The sequence below is a fragment of the Spinacia oleracea genome, chromosome 1 (genome assembly GCF_020520425.1).
Source record: "Spinacia oleracea cultivar Varoflay chromosome 1, BTI_SOV_V1, whole genome shotgun sequence".
Lineage (NCBI taxonomy): Eukaryota > Viridiplantae > Streptophyta > Magnoliopsida > Caryophyllales > Amaranthaceae > Spinacia > Spinacia oleracea.
In genome coordinates, this window is record NC_079487.1 from 34,713,938 (window position 1) to 34,732,134 (window position 18,197).

Sequence of the window (18,197 nt, forward strand, 5' to 3'; positions counted from 1 at the left end):
TTCTAACTCACGTGCATTTAAAGAATTAGCACCACTTTTTGAATTAGCAACCTCAAATTTCAACGCAAAAGTTGAAATAAATAAAAAACCAAAAAATAGCAGTGATACCGAATGGATCCTAACTAGTTCTTACCGTTATGTAAATGAATTTCCTTGATCATACTTCATCGGTATTCTTATACACTGAAATGAATAATTCATAATTTACAATCGTTTTGTAATCGTTTTTACCGTTTTGTAATCTACAATAGTATATACAGCATGCATATACAATCCCTTGTAGTTTGGTACACATAAACATATACAATCCCGTCTTTACCGTCACAACTCACAACTTGAGAAATAAGAATGCATATACAGCATCAAGTCAACGTCCTGAAATTTCACATTTGTAGTTTGGTACACATAAACATAATTATGTGCTTAAATTAAGTAAATAGTATTAGATTACAAACTGCAAATTAAAATAAGCGTGATTGCAATAAAACTGTACATATTTCTAAAACACTAACCAAAACAATCCCTTTCTATGCTAGATGAGAGGTCTATCGATAATCGTATGCTTGAACATAATAGTGTCTCACTGTTCTGCAGAAGGGCGTTGATTTCTCGATTGATCTTCGAATACTTGAAAGTCTGACATGTGATGCCTCAGGCAGGCAATATGCCATGTCTTTGTGTAAAAAGCTGTAACCAGTGCATATCCACATCCCATCTCTTATATATCTAACTGCTCAAGATCGATAAAGTTAGCTGCATTTCGTATAAGCTCCTTGCGCCCATCAACCTGGAAATATGCAAAACTCAATTCATTTCACATGAAACAAACACCCAAAAGCAACATATCATGAATTGCATAGTAGAACATAGGAAGATATTTGATCCATACTACTGAATCTAAAAAAGGAAAAGAAAAAAGAATAGGCACTGGATAATATAAAACAAGAAAAGAACAGACACTGAAGTGAACTTACCCGGGCCCCCATGAGTGAGGAGAAAACAATATTTGCCTGAGCAGCATCTTCAACAGTCAATTGTTTTAACAATCGACTTTCTGGATCCATCGTCGTCTCCCAAAGTTGAGCAGGCATCATCTCACCCAACCCTACAATACGCAGATCACTAGATCAGACAATAGAGCAGAAAACAGGAACAGTTCTATTCAGACAATACTACATAGTATAAGATCTGAACCAATCACATAGATGAAGCCCTGTTCTTTCTAGCAAGGAAATACGAATGCTGGTTTAGCAGCAAGAACACCGCTGACAGTGCTTTAGTCATTAAGTCACCGTTGGTAGCCATTCTTAATATAGTAAACTGTCAATATTTCACCCCTCAAAATATGGTCAGAACCCAAATGTACACGTTAAAGTTGCAAATACACAACTGTTTTGTGACATATTTCTGACGCCATTTAACTAGGGAAAGCAGTTATAGGATTTTTGAAAGAACAATCCTAAAAACAAGATGAAGAAGCATGGTTCAGTGCAGTCTGAACTAAAAGCCTATATGCAATCAAATATGTGAAAGCTTGCCATGAATGATCGTGATTATTCTTACTACACCTTTAAATCTCTGAATGTTGTATGATGCGTTTGAAGGGAAGCTACGCTGGAGTTTTTTAAGTTCAGCTTCACTGTAACAATAATAGAACTGTTTTCCTCTTTCAACCTGTGCAACCAAAAGTAAATTTAAACTATTAGGAAATCCATAAGTAGAGAGGGGGAAGACTTAGGGAGTTCATCAGTTTGAACCCTCCAGGCAAGTGGGTCCTTCACCACAGTGCTAAAGCCAGCTAAGGAAGGATAGAGTATACCTTGTATAGGGGAGGAACTCCCACATAGATGCAACCTACATCAAATAAAGCTTTCTGCAAGAAAAGTAGCCTCACACACATTAGACTACTACTGGTCAGGCCTACACAGCTTGTAGATGAATAACTTACAATCTTACCACCAAATTCCACCACATACCTGATATCTGTAGAAAAATGTTAACAATAAAGTTCGAATATGAGCACCATCAACATCAGCATCAGTTAATATGATTATCTTATGGTAGCGAAGATCTTCCATTTTGAAATCTTCACCCTGGTAAAATATACCTAGTCAATACAGATAGTTGGAGAACCATAACGGCGTTTGTATTATACTGTATATATAAAAAAACCATCTGACACCTTCACTCCAAGTCCCAACGCAAGAATTAGGTTTTGAATCTCTTCATTCTTGTACATTGCTGCATCATCCCTCCTCTCAACATTTAAAATTTTTCCTCTTAAGGGAAGGATAGCCTGCAAGTAAATGTTGAGGGAAAACATTATATAGTTCCTAAATAATTCAATCAAGGAGCAAATGCATACACAAAACTGAAGCCTCCTTCATCTTGTGACAAAGATTCAGGTAAGTCCCAATTTTTCTTTCTAAATGCTAAATCAATCCGTGAGCAGTGCACTCAGTATCTTTAAACTTGATCATACTGAAGCACCGGTAAAGTTCAAAGACTAATGACAAATGATAAATGCAGAATTCAAGCGGGGTTAGAAAGGATCGTGGCTCCAGACGGATGTCTGATGTTTGATGCTAACAGCATCCTGATTTCCATCCAAGCTAATGAAGTAAAGAAGATGGGGACGCAGTTTTTTTTGCCACAATGCAGTAAATGGAGGAGCTTCAAGGAATAGTATAGCACTATAGCATGCATACAATTCATATTATCAGTCTCCAATCTAGATGGCAAGAGATATCAATTTCGACAAGCATTATCTTGTATTCAACATTCTTCTCAGAATTTCAAATCATCCTGGATTAAATGGGTGATACCTGACCTGATATCTGATATTCGTCATAGGCTCATAGCAAAACTAAAGAGTAAAACCATTAATATCAGTCCTATGAAAAAAAAAACAAATCAAAGAAAAAAAGGAAATGATAAGCTCTCTAAGCATGAAAGATATTTCCACGAAAATACAAGATAAGCATAAATTCCATTAACATTGTTAGTGACATCCTTTATTATCCCCTGTCAACCATACTTCCCCTCGAGCTCCCCTTACACGGAAGGCTGTTTTGATGGTAGAAGTTAAACTCCTATCTTTGATATTCTTTCTCCAGAACAATGTTATGCTTTCTTAAAAGTCAAAAGAAAAGCTAGATTGAGAATAAGGTGAAGAATAATACATTTGAACATAAGAAGTGCAGGCAATGGTATGAAATTAATGGCTGTCTCAACTAACAAGAAGTAATGACTCACTTGAAATCGTCTATCCCGGCCTTGCTTTGCACTTCCACCAGCTGAATCTCCCTCGACGATAAATATTTCTGCAGGCATAATATCAATTCAAAGAGAAATTTTTGTTAAGCAATGGACATCAAGTTTGAGAAATATCGTCTTCAAAGAACCCACACTGCTTTTGAGGTTTGATTTCATTTAAAGGCTTCCATTTATGGTAATAGAAGGGGTCTGCACAGGTGGCCAAAATCTGAGACTAACCAACAACTTTGATAACCATCCAATAGTATGCTACTAGCACCACAACTAGCTTTGATCATCCTTGACCCATTTTGGGACAAATAGATTTTAAGCAAAGAAGGCCTTATGTGTTATTCTCACTTCAAGCTTGACTGGTTATTACACTGACGTAACTCATGGCTTAACTCTCTAATTTCAAATGAAGCATATTAGGAAAACTAATGTAGTACTTCGGTACTTCCTCCGTTCTTTTTTAGGTGACACAATTTTTTTTATGACGTTCCTCAATGCAATATTTCAATCATTAATATATTTAATTATCAATGCGATTTTTTTAAAAAAAGTTGATATTATAAATCTATATAATGAGACGATTATAACAAGACCTCACATGACTATGTTTTTTTCTTAAGAATAATCATAATTAATAGTCAAAGTAGATTATTATTAATAGTGCCAAAAGAAATTGTGTCATCCAAAAAAGAGCGGAGGAAATATTAAATTTCAGGGTCACCAACCACCTACAGAAACTTCTATATTCTGATTCATCAGGAATTTACAGGAAATAACACATCACTAAGGTTTTAAACACAACACTTGAGACAAATTTAACCTGTGAAGACCTAGTGAGATAAACCTCACATCTTTCTCATATTGTTTTCTCCAGTATATACTCTATTCTGAGTATTCTACTGCAGTTTGACTTCTTCAAAAACGGCTAGTCGACTACGACAGAATCCAGCTTTACTATCAAACCGAAGAGACATATTTTAGAGGAATTGTATGAGAAAACCATGGGGAAATACTTGTTAAATATTAAGCAACAGGGGGGTGAATAGATATTGGTGCAAAATGCCAAATAATAAATAGCATACAATTTCCCACTGCATAAGATGGATAGTAAAAAGGCCCTAGCACAAATCAACATTACAAGGAAAGAATGTCCAGGTTGGTGATTGATCAACGACGTAAAAGAAAGGGAACTAACAAAGACTGAAGGGAAGAACCACTGATCATCGTAAAGTTCAGCTTTACATTCAGCATGTATAGGTAATCAAGAACAGTGATCTCTTAAGATTAATCCAATACACAGAATGTTTGTTGCAATATACTAAAAATTGGATAGCGAGACTGTTTGTTGCAATATACAAAAAAATTAGATAGAGGACCCCACTAATGCATTGGCACTAGTCTCATGAATCATGATGCAGTTTGACTTAATTTGACATTTTGACGTAGTTTGACCTAGGTTCCCGAGTTTACAATAAAGAATAACCAGTAAATCTGGTTTTCATGCTCAGTCTAGCCTTTGGGTTAAAGTTTCCTTGCAGGTAGGCTTTCCCTCTTTTCTCCCTAAACTCACAAGGGCTGGTCTTTATAAGGAAGTTGCTAATCACATCCAAGAACAGGAAAAAAATTGACTTATTGACGTATTGGAAACCTAGTGGATCACTTCCCACTCACAGGAAAGATTGCAATAACTAAATGAGAAAAGACACTATAAGTACCTGCTTCCTCAGGATTTGTGGCTGAGCAATCAGAAAGTTTTCCAGGAAGAGAAGATGACCTTAGGACACTCTTCTGTCTCACTAGCTCCCTAGCCCTTTTGGCAGCCAGAGCCGCCTGAAACGAAAAAACAGGAGAAACTTGCAGTTCAGTAATACGGTCAGCTAAGCTTTGCCCACTGAACATAGATATCAAGAAAAACTGACTTTGTTGTCTCAAAATCAAGAAAATATCAAAATTTACCTTTAGTGCATTCAAAGCCTTTGAAAGGATGGAATCTAAAACATCAGGATGCAACTCTAAGTATTCCACGAGATGATCCTGTACACATTGATCAACCACCTTCCGAACTTCCGGGTTTCCTAACCTTGTCTATCAATCATGGACAATATAAGATTGGTGTTCAATTTTCCAGAATGTAAATTCAAACTTCTCTTGGTTGTCCTTCAAACTCTACCATCAAAGAGGAGGAGAAAATAAAAATTAGAAATACCTTTGTCTGTCCTTCAAACTCTGGATTTGGCACTTTGACGGAAATGACACAAGTTAATCCTTCTCTTATATGTTCGCCACTTAAAGTAAGTTCTTTGTCCTGAAAGCATAATTGTGTTCTTATATTATAAGAATTACATCTGATTACTATTTCAGCCCTCGCAAGAAGGTAAATAAATGTAAAACAAGACCGACGATCAAAACTTAGACTTATTTTCAAAGAAAAGCTCAAAAGTGAAGAATCTGTGAAGAAAGCAATGCACCTTGTTAGCCTTTGATTTCTTTGCCAAACTATTCAGAGTTCTTGTCAATGAAGCCTTGAAGCCATCGATGTGTGTACCACCATCAACTGTACGTATGCTGTTGGCGTAACCCAACATTGTATCTGAATATGCATCCGAACACCTATGAAATACTTAGCAGGTTAATCCAACCAGGTAGGAGCAATTCTTCAAGCACATAAACAAGATCGACAATCTTCTATGTTGAACAAAACCAGAAGAAACATGGCAACATTTAAACGTGCAAAACTATTTTTAGCTCAGTATTAAGATCAAATAAAGAGAAGCACTCGGATGCGAATATACTTGGGTGAGCACCCTGACAAAGGAAAACATGAAATCAAACTAAAGATGAGAAAATATCCATTACATCATTAAGCAAATTAGCAAAGCAAGTGAACTCTGAGAATCCAACAGCATCTAAGCAACCAAGATAAGAAAATATGGACATATAAATGATTTTTATGAAGTTTTAAATGCAACTGAACATTGTCAAAATTTCTCTAGTAATTTTTACCCTTTTTATTTGTCCTAACATGGGGGTTGTGGGGTTGCAATAGTTTATGCCAACTATCAAATTCAGATTAAGGCACGAAGAATACAATTATTAAGCATAAGATATGCATTACCACAAAACCAATGCAAACAAAATAAGATGAATTAACTGAGGCAACAGCAAATAGCACGGCAGAAGAAATGCAATACTCAGACAATAGGACGTGGAAAATATACCCAAGGTATGATGTAATAAGAAGAGAAAAAACCTACCACTGTAAAGCTGCATCAACAGTTACACCATCAATTTCTTTGTGAAACCCAACAACATCATGAATTGGTGTCTGGAAGCACATTCCAGTATTAGCAAGCAAAATACAGTATGTACAACAAAAATCAGAAATGGAACGTCATCATAGAAAACATACCTTATCAATGTTTAGCCATTTAACATATTCAACCAATCCACCAGCATAGTAATACTCATTATACTGATTCTTTTCCGCATCTTCATTCTCTTTGGTAAAAGCAATGGTAAGCTGCAAATAGCAAGGAAAAGCCGAAGGGCAATGGTTATGATCAACAGCCTCAACTAGGCAATAGAAATAACCTCCCCTTTTATTCCGGTGTATGAATAGTCAATTATTCATAGGTGAAAAACCAAGGCACAGAGATCAATTTCCAATATAATCTCATAGCCCAAACATATTAACAAAAGAATATTCAGATACAATGCCAATACTTTACCTTCGGATTTAGAAAGGCGAGCTCCCTTATCCGCCCAGCTATTGTGTCATAGTCAAACTGAATTTGAGTAGTAAATACTGCAATGGAATTCAGTTACGAAGTACAATTAGCAACCAAATCCAAAAGGAATATCGTAACTAAAAAGAAGCAATATTTACTGAGTTACAAGGTCAATGCAGAGAGAAACATAGCAAAGATACACTGCTCCAAACGTACCTTCTTTATCAGGCCAAAACCTGACAGAGGTCCCCTGGCGATCCTCAGAATCTGGTGGAAGCACGTGACATGACAAATCTGTCAGAGGCTTTCCACGGGCATATTTCTGCTTGTACTCCATTCCATCTCGCCAAACTGTGATTTCCAGAGCCTGCATAATCAGAAGCCAACAGAATAAGAAGCAGAAACATCTTTGCATGGTGATTGCATCTCTCAGCTAGAATAGTACTCAGCAGAGCTCAACTTCTAATTTCTTGGCCTCCCTCAAGGGGTGAAACAGAAGACAATAAGATGAATGCAAATGTAATAAAACAGCAGATGGAGTGGCAATTGAATGAAAACCCAGGGTCTTCAGCCGATGTTGATGAAGCATACAGCGATTACCGATAACAGAACACAATAAAGGCTATAAGTGGTCAAAACATAAATCACACCCACAAGGCCTAGATCAATCTTGTTTGCCACTAAATCATGGGAAGCCTGACACCAAATTTCCCGTAAAGTGGCCATTGCGTGTTTAGAAGTAGAACATGCAATGTGTCAAGGGTCAACACATTGAAGTATGCTCATGGCTCCCCTTCTTTTTTTCAAGGCGAAGCAATATTGCCACTGTTTGAAATAGCTTCATAGATACTTCTCAACTTTGCGACAGACGGGATATTAAGACAAGCATATCGATCTGACATTAAAAAAAATGCTGACAACTCTGGTTATCTAAAACATATACGAAGTACCGACCTCAGATAATGCATTTACAACTGATAGACCTACACCATGCAATCCTCCCGATACACTGTACCCACTACTTGAACCACCAAATTTGCCACCTGCATGTAAGACCTGCATCAATTAGCAGGCACCATTGAATATCATTAGAGTTTACTCTAGGAAGCACATGTTATGCAGCAACATAATTCGATAAACATGTTCTTCTTTAGCATGAACAGTTACAGTTTCCAACGTTGTAAACCAGATAAATATTTGAAAATGGCTAAGCATTTTGTTTTCATTCAATGTGGCTACTATCGGAATTATTAGTTGCTAAGGCATAGCAAAATAAGTGTATTACAGACTACTCTTGCCACTCAACTTCATATCCCATTTGTAACTATCGTCCTAAGAATTTCTGAATTTACACAGCCAAATGCTCTCAAACACATCACACAAGCCCACAAAATCAAGCCGAGAAGCCGTGGTGGAATACCACTGCAACTTAGCACATTAAACAGACCATTAAAAAAAACCACAAAACAGAGGAACACAAACCATTTGCACAGGACATTTGATTAAACTAAAGTTCATTTTAGCAAGACGAACCATCAATTAATCTTTCCACAATCCCAGCCAATATTATTCCAGGAAAAGCAGCCTCCGCAGACTCAGATGTGAAAATTAAGCATTAACTACAGAAACATCAGGAATCCTCAATTGATCATTAAGCTTAAAAGTCACCTCTCAGTACAACACAAGCATGGGAGGATCTAGGGAGGGAGCTGCCTAGGCCATGGCCCGCCCAAAGCCCAATTTTTTTTACATATATATATATATATATACACACTATATGCTGAAACTATTAACATTAAACATGGGCTAGCTCAGTTGGTCTTTCACATCTTTATAACACTTCATGTACAGCAGGTCGATTCAACTCACATGGCTAAATAATTTTTGTATTTTTTGCTTTTTTTTTCCTATTCATACAGATGGAGCTTTCTCAAGTTCCAACGGGCGATGACCTTATAAGCAAAGCATAACAGTGCTACAAACTAGTCTGTCATTAAAAAAACAATGTTTATATGAAATGAACACAAACTAGTCTGTCATAAAAAATGTTTATAATGGAATGAACACAAACTCATAAGTTATGATATCAAAAGTAATATCCCGGAGCCTGCCTAATTAGAGTTTTTCAAGAGCAGACAAAGAGGGGGGCCGGGGGGACAAAAAGTATATTTTGATTATAACCATATTGCAACTTCTATAGTTCTATTCGGATTTTTTTTGAAGGTTTTACCGTCAAGACAGTTTCCAAAGAAGATTTCTTCGTCACTGGATGCACATCAGTCGGGATCTGCAAAATATAGTTGAGAAAATAATACCATAAGAACAATGAAATTCAAACCGCAGAAAAGTGACATGCCACCCCTAGCATGAATTTAGAGATATACAAATAAAGTTAAGGAAGATGTCTAGGATATTATAGTTTACAGATGAATTAGCATGGACACTAGCATGATGCCTCTAGGTAAATACAGATAAACCTTGAAGCATAACCTAGTTGGCAATAACATGGAACTTTCTACTCTCAGAAAAGCGCAAAATGTGGAAAAAAAGGAAAGATGTGTGTAGAGACTGAAGTCCGGATGTCACCTTTAAGCAACGCATTGTCCATAAAACAAAAAGGAGAATTTATTGGACAAGATGAAAATCAGACTAAATCCACAGAGATACAGTGGAAGATAGAAGTGTAATACAAAAAAGCCGCATCATAGGCGAACTCTAACCAGCATCAAGTAATCAACAGTAATAATCATTTGATCAAATTTCTGGTGGCAAAAGCCCCAAATTTTCCTCCAACTGCTTGGATCTTTAAGCGTCTTTTCCTTCCCTTATCTGTGTGAGTGTGTGTGTGCCATAGAAAGTGTCTGTATATGTAGTCATACTTTGGCATTTAAATATAACAATGTAATTTTCATCTACCCGCAAATACAAAAGATTTTAAAGTCGTTTTACATTCCAAAAAATGCTTGGGCCTGTGCGATGCCAAGGCAGTAAAAATATGCATTATGACTAAGTCCTTTATACATTACTTTTTCTTTCTTATAATGTCATTTTTCATATTTTGTTTTGGAAAGATAACATGTAACATAGAAAATCTCAATGGAAAATTCTATATAGTTCAACATTGAAGTCGCAAGTTTGAATCCTCTACTGACCATGTTTTTATCTTTTTAGATGTAACGAAAACACTTTTTAACATATTGGTATAGATGTATCACATACTTCCTCTTTTATTTTTTAGATGACACAATTGTACTTTTGGCTCTATTTATATAATATACTTTGACTATCAATTGTGATTTATATTTAAGAAAAAGTATAGTCATGTAAGGTCTTGTTATAATCGTCTCATCGTTCAAATTTTTATAATTCCCATTGATAATTAAAGATATTAATGGTTGAAACATTGCATTGGCAAACGTGACAAAACAAATTGTGTCATTTAATAAAGAACAGGGGAAGTATGTATCATTACTAGTTCTTATTTATGTCCTCTTCTTTCCTGATTTCTAACCTGTATTGGCAATTAAATGCAAGTAGCAGGGAGAGTTCTTTATGGGATTGTTTGGTTCACTAAATTGAAATGAAATGAAATGACAACCCCATATAAGAGAAATATAAATCGCACAGCCATACCTGTCCTAACATGTTTGGATGGAATGGATTCTATATCCTCACGTTATTGTTTGGTTCTCTTGAAAAGGGATCAAACTTCTTTAAATATATTGTTGTGTTTTCTTAATAGGTTATTGTATTACTCCCTCTGTCTTGTATTTAAATTAGCATCATCTATATGCGATGTTCAAGATTTATTTAGCATTTACTTTCGGTAAGTTTTTCTCTCTATTTTCTTACAACAGTTAAAGTTGGGGCCTGCTCCCACTCACTTTTTTCTCTCTGCCTTTTCACTGTCCTTAAACTCCTTGCAAAAAGTAGATATAACTTAAATAAAGGATGTAAGAAGTACAAGTGTTCCGGAGTACTTTATTCATACTCTTCTATTTCCTGGAATTATTTATTTCTTCATTGACATTTTTATTTTACCACTGAAAGAATGTGATATGTATTCAAATTCAATGCTTAAGTAAGATTTCTCAACTTCATATCAATTGAATACTCCAAGCACAAATTTACACATTACTACTGATTTGCAATCATCTTTTAGTCTCTATGGAAATACATGGCCAGGAAGAGAGAGGAATGTTTTTTTCTCACTAACACGATTCCATCAAAGAGGGAAAAAAGAAGGGAAAGAAAAAAAATGAGGAATACATGAATGAAGTTTACCATTTATGCAATTGGAAAACGGGAGGAAAACCAAACTTATCACAAATGATAAATGATGATGAAAAATCAGGGGACGCAATAGTTTGAGATTGACAACAACTTTGGCTCGGACCACCCGGTATTATTCATATAGAGAAAAATTAGCCTTGTATTTCCATAAAGAGAACCTTAGCCTTGTATTTTACTAGTTTCAAGGAGAGATTTTGAGATCGTCAGCCATATTAGAGATGTGAGATGCAGCTACGTTCATGACCAACGGTTTAAATCATGGGGATTTGGAATTAGAATTTGTGAGAGTGACTTCAGAATGAGATTAAAGGGTAGGGGAAGAATTTGATACTCCACGGTATCAGATTCTGGTGTCAGAAAAATTTAACCAAAAAAATAGATTGGAATGGAATTGAACCAATTATAATTTATAAGTAACCCAACGAAATACCACCTAAAGGCATGCATCTAATCTTAAAATAATAGCCTTTTCTAGAAAAAAATCAGTCTTTTTGCAGATTAAATGTGCAGTTTACAGCAGCACACTGCTGCCTCAACTGTTTGGTGTTTATTCAGCAATGCTTTGGGGAAATGGGTGGTAATGGTCTAGCAAGTTAACAAGAAATGTTGTGGATTACAGCAATAAGTTAACTGTAAAATAAACAAATAAAAAAAGTGATAACATTGGAGATTCAATGTTTCATACCCCACGTCCGTTGTCAGTAATGCTCACGGAGTTATCAGGAAACAAGATAACATCGATCTTTGAGGCGAATCCTGCTTGTGCCTCATCAACTCCATTATCGAGGATTTCATAAACCTGAAAGATCTCAAAGTGTCAATTTTAGTTCAGTAGTTCATATTCAATATCCTCCTAACTATTCTAATTTCCAAACATAATAACATAGCAATTGCACCTCAAATAGTTATGAATATAAAATTCAAATAGGTAGGTAGTTAGGTACCAAGTGATGCAAACCCCGAGGGCCTGTACTTCCGATATACATCCCTGGCCTTTTTCTAACAGGATCCAAGCCCTGCAAGACCTGAGACAAGCAACCATAACAAACGTATAAGCCATACAATTATCATATAAATTATAAGTAAAGAGGAAACCACAATTGTGCAGTGAATCAAAATAGACTTATATTCACTTGATCGATAAAACAGCCACAGCTATCATTAAGGAAAACAAGACAAGATAAGAAACATCATCACCCCAAAGGATCTCCTATCTTCTGTTTCATGAAAATAAAGATATGTAAACTACCCCACAAATAGCATAGTTGATACAGCCAATACTCATAATAAGGTTGCTTAAAAAAATGTCTGGGAAACACAAAGAAACTCCGCATGGAGAACACATGTCACAGGATAATCCTTCTGTTTTGGAGTGTTTTGCTGGTGGGTGTCGTGAAACTATGGTAACCTACTAATGTAGCATAAAAACCTCCCAAACTTGTGGAAGTAAGTAGGAAAACGGCACTCTACATTACCAATTGATCAAGGACAGTAGGAGAACCACACTATACAATAGTATAAAGCTTCCTTGCAATGGACCAAACACCTCAAATCCTCAATCGATACTACAAGATGATAAGCGTCTCATATTTCGCCCCAATTATAAAGTCCAATTGCAGACATATAACAATAATAACATTAGCAATCCGCACAACGCAAGTAAAACAATATAATACTCATTGTCATACAATAACACAAGATACCAGTTCACAGTAAACTAATACTAGTAGTGTAGCAGGCAATTGAACCCAATAAAGCTAGTAGTACCTGAATTTGCTCGGACCCATACGATTTCGAAGCCATGTTTTCCTGAGAAGGCTCAGTGGCAGTACTGGAAGAAATATATGCTCTAGGAAATGCAACATTTCTAACCAGTGAGCCATTCGAAACCCTTTTCAATCTGAAATTCACCCTGTAAACATAAATCCCCAACAAAGTAATCAACAACCAACAATTATCAAATTAATCAAACTAAAAAAAATCATGTGCCCTTAAAAATTAACCTCTAATCCCTCCTGAGACAAACCACCATTAACCCTCAAAACGTTGACAGTAATTAACTAAAACGAAGTGAAATACAATATATAAATATATACTATGATTCCCAGCTACAGATATGAATAAGTATAGATAAGAACAACACTGAACGTAATGTTAACAACCCCCACCAGAAAAAACACCCCAACAAAATATATGAAGCATGAAACCTAAATACCCAATAATTTTAGTTGCTAACATGAAATTTTCAAAAAGGTTGGTTAAAAAACCCATTTCCCCCAGAAAAATGCAAGTACGAAGAACAAAAATAAAGAGAAATATACCTGTGAGTGAGGGGAAAAGAGGGGCGGAAAGAGGGGGTAAGAGAAGAGGAAGAATAAGAAGAAAGGAAGCGAGAAGAAGAGGAAGCCGCAGCCATTAGAATACGAAGAGAAGAATTGCGAGGTCTGAAAGCAAGAAGCGCCATTCAGTTCAAAGAAACCTCCTCTTTGCTGCTGCTGCTGCTGCTGTTGCTGTTGCTGTTGTTGGGTTTCTGGGTTTGCCGATGCTATTACACTTTTACTGCTGTGTTTTACTGATGTCATTATCGTAAAGATATTTTGATATCACCTATAGATTAGTCTATAACGCTCCCATTACTTTCAAATAATATTTACACTATATTTAAGCCCGTGCGATGCACGATTTTTATTAAATTATTAATTATTAATTAAAAAATAAAAATTAATATGCTACTCATCATAGTTAAGTTGGGGAAATTGCCATATCATATGTTCTAACAATTTATTAAATGTCCAGCGATCTTGCAAGAATTTTTGTTTTTGAAGTGACGTACTTATGAAATTTTGGTTATTTTACCACATATATAATCTATGGGTGGTGGGTTATAATCATGATTGTTGTTGGAAAAAAAATTATAAAACATTTTATACAAACTTTTGTATAAGGCGGTCTTTTTCGTAAGACCGCCTTAATGGCACTTAGTCTGCCACGTAATTGGCTGACGTAAGCATACATTTAGCTTTTTTAATGAAAATATATATGCGTATTTATCATTTCATCTCATTTCATTTTCACCCTAATTCATTTCTCACTCCTCAGAAACTCTGCCTTTCTCTCTCTTCTCGAATCCTTGCCTGCCCAAATCGCCGTCGGAGATGGCTAAGAAGCCGACGGAACATACAATGGTGGTGGCTTGTTGAGGTAATTCCTCATCTCTCTCCTTCATCTGGATTTCTCTTTTCTATCTCCTCTGAAATTCTTCAATTTTTTCGATTTTGATTTTCGAAACCCTAATTGTTGATGATTTGTAACAGAAGAAGCGACGACAGTGGTGGTGGTGGAGGAGGAGAACATCGAAGTCGATTGTGGTGTTTAGCAGCGGGATCCTGGTGGCCGGCGGGATGGGGAAGTGAAAACCAGATCGGCGAAGGAAAGAGATGAAGGAGAATCCGGCGTCGCTGCCGTCGCCAACGAAGGTTGTCGAAAATCTAATTTCCTTCGCGCAACCTATAAATTTCCGGCTTCTCTCTCGCTCGAACTAAATCTTCAAGGTATGTAATTCGTTTTTTTTTATTGTTGTCGATTTTGATGGTTGAAGCTATGTTTACGCTAGAGTTTTTGGATTTTGATTTTTGATGTAATTAGGTCAACTCTTGCGATTTTGTTTTTGATTCGATTAGGTTTTTGTTTCGTTTCGATTGAATTGATTAGGTTTTTGTTCAATCCTTTAGGTTTTGGGTGTCGATTAGATTGGATTGATTAGGTTTACTTTTTTCAGTTTATGTGGATGTAATTGATTTGTTCTTGTTTCCGGCAGGAGGAGGAGGCTTTGCGGTGGTGGCGGTCTGGCTGATGGTTGTGCAGTGTTGGTGCTGCAGTGTGATGCCGATTATTGTGATAGAATCGCTGCAAACTGAGGATTCGTAGCTGGAAGTACTGGTGTTTTAGTTTTAGTTAAGAATTGTAATGTTTTAGTTACACATTTTTTGTATTTAGTTAAGAATAATTATGTTTTAGTTTTAGTTATAATTTTGAAATAATGGTCTTCTCAGTGGAATTGCTGGATTGATTTTCTATGTTTTAGTTATGAATTTTTAAGTTTTAGTCACGATTTTTTTTGTTTTAGTTAATTTTTTTTGAGTTTTAGTTACGTATTTTTGAGTTTCCATTCAGGGCTTTAGTTATGATTTTTCGAGTTTTAGTTATGATTTTACCTGTTTAAGTTACGATTTTCTTGGTTTTAGTTAATATTTTTTGAGTTTTAGTTATGTATTTTTGATTTTCAGATAACGAATTTCAGATTTTTAGTTAAGATACAAAATTTTAAGCATTGAAAATAATTGGGTAAGCAATTGAATCAATTAGTTAAAATTTAAACTAATAAGTTAAGCTTCAGAACCAATTAGTTAAGCAATGTAATAAATTAGTTAAGTAATGTAACATATTAGTTAAACCATGCAACCAATTAGTGAAGCACTAGAATCAATTAGTTATGCACTGGATTTAATTAAGTTAATCACTGGAACTAATTAGTTAAGTTTAAAGTTCAATTAGTTAAGCAACGAAACTAATTAGTTATGCAACGAAATCAATTAGTTAAGTACTGAACCAATTAGTTAAGCAATTAAATCAATTAGTTAAGCATTGCAACTGATTAGTTAAGATTTTATGAGTTTTAGTTAATAATAAGTTTGTTTAAAATTAATAACTATTTGACTCATAAGTTTAACTATTTGTCTATATACGTTAACTATTTTGTTATTCAATTAGTTATGGTTTTTATTATTTTTAGTTATGTTTTATACTAGTTTAGTTAGTACCAAAAAAAAATTGAAAATTTTAATTTTGAAAAAAAATGCGAAAAAATAATAATTTAAGCCTGAAATTCAATTAGTTAAGCTTGAAATCCAATTAGTTAAGCCTGAAGTCCAATTAGTTAAGCCTGAAAAAAAAATAAAAAAAAAAATCAAAATAAAAAATTACATGCTGACGTCAGCACACGCGCCAACATGGCTGCCAGCAAGACTGCCAACAAGACGGTCTTTCCTGTAAGGCGGTCTCACACAAAAGTTTCTCAACATTTTAAGAGGCGTTCTTAATAGACATGACCGTCCTCTATTCCTTTCTTAAAATCATAAAATAGATAAGAAATACAAAACGGTTACCCAGCTTAATCGTTCTATTTTCCTTTTATTTGCCTCTGGTACTGGTAGTAGGTTATTCGTCTTTGCGTCAAACCCGCATATTATTGTTGCCGTAAACACTATGGAAGGCAGCAGTTCTCTACTTAGCTAGCTCTCCAACTTAACTAATTGTTGTTATTTTGCCGAAAAAAAAGATGAAAAACTATAGGAACAAAAAACAAATGTTCGCCTTCCGGCAATTGTTTTCTGTTTTTTTGATAAACCTGCAAAATCAAACCAAAAAAAAAGTGAAATTGTTATTCGATCAGTATAATTCCAGATAATAAAAAATGAACACAAAATAATCAATAAAATACAAAGTACGGAATAACAATTCAACATATCCATTAGCAAATCTAAATAACTAAACTATTATGAACTATGGAAACTTAGATCTTAAATCAAATACAATACTACATAAGAGAATGCTTTTGTGAGTGGAAATTCAACGCCAGGGTCATATACATGTTTTATATTTTTAATGAATAATTTGTTATTTTTTTATAGGGTAAAATCGTGCATATTATTAGTTAACATTATATAGAATATGGTATTTGACTCTTAGTAGAATTTATTTCTTATTATCTTTTATCGAGTCTTCATTTATCTATTTTGACTCTTAGAAAAATTTATCTCTTATTATCTTTACGAGTCTTTATCATCTATTTTTATTTTAATAAAACTGAAATAATATTAGTTATATATTTGATTTGATGACATGGAAATCCTACGTGGCGCTCCGAATACTCTCTAATATATATATATATATATATATATATATATATATATATATATATATATATATATATATTAGATTAATCATTGTAAAAAAAAACAAAATGAGGTAAAAGAAATTGGATATTACTAAGGGTATTACTAAACATAGTTTCTAAATGCAGAAAATATTTTCTTTATAAAAAACTTGAAAGGTCAATTATACCCCTAACATTTTATTAAAGAAAAGAAAGAGAAAATAAAACCACCGAGGAGTGGAAAAATGGTCCTCGAAAAACTCCCATAGCCCCTCTCTCTGCCTCATTCTTCAGCTAATGACTACCGATCGTTGTTGCGTTTGATATATAACCAATAAGCGTGGTGTCGTGGTTGTTAGCAAATCGGAAAATTTGACAATCTATTCTGCCATTTTTACCTTCGATTCATAGCTTAAATCAACTAATTTCATCAAATTTAGGTTCTTTCTCCATAACCAGGTTAAGAAATTTATCTTAGCCATAATCTGGATTTTTAAAGAAGCCTTTTCTTTTTATATATATAAATGAAAAAAAAAAAACTTTCCGATGAAGGTGCTGGTAATTGAAAGAGGTTTTATTTCTCTTTCTTTTCTTTAATAAAATGTTAGGGGTATAATTGACCTTTCAAGTTTTTTATAAAGAAAATATTTTCTGCATTTAGAAACTATGTAAATTAGTCAAACAAATTTAATATTATTTACAAATTTACAAATTATATTAACATTAATTGTAAAATAAAATTAAAAGACATAAAAGGAATTAGTCAATCAAATTTAATTACAGCCGATGAAAAAATCAAAAAGAAAAAGAGGAAAGTCACAATCAAATATTTAATCACAACCAAATATATTCCTTATTAATCACATAATTTTATTTTTTTCAAATACTTTTTTGTTTTTTTGGCAAATTACTTTCAACGGATATTTCATGAAATACCCCCGAGTTTTGAAGTAATTCACCAAATGCCCATCAAG

At 34.6% G+C, this 18,197-nt stretch overlaps 1 protein-coding gene across 1 annotated transcript; it reads right to left on the reverse strand.

The window, feature by feature from the left end:
* Positions 1–335: 335 nt before the first annotated feature.
* Positions 336–13,849, reverse strand: LOC110800216 (DNA gyrase subunit B, chloroplastic/mitochondrial). The gene is made up of 21 exons (XM_022005520.2): positions 13,610–13,849; positions 13,056–13,200; positions 12,233–12,313; positions 11,974–12,087; positions 9,226–9,282; positions 7,950–8,051; positions 7,212–7,362; positions 6,996–7,072; positions 6,677–6,787; positions 6,522–6,592; positions 5,736–5,877; positions 5,474–5,572; positions 5,224–5,352; positions 4,983–5,097; positions 3,256–3,323; positions 2,183–2,296; positions 1,977–2,093; positions 1,820–1,873; positions 1,569–1,674; positions 975–1,105; positions 336–787 (listed from the first exon to the last, which is right to left on the reverse strand). The coding sequence occupies exons 1-21, from the start codon at positions 13,750–13,752 to the stop codon at positions 719–721; spliced, it is 2,196 nt and encodes a 731-aa protein (XP_021861212.1). The 5' UTR covers positions 13,753–13,849; the 3' UTR covers positions 336–718.
* Between the last annotated feature and the right edge of the window lie 4,348 nt (positions 13,850–18,197).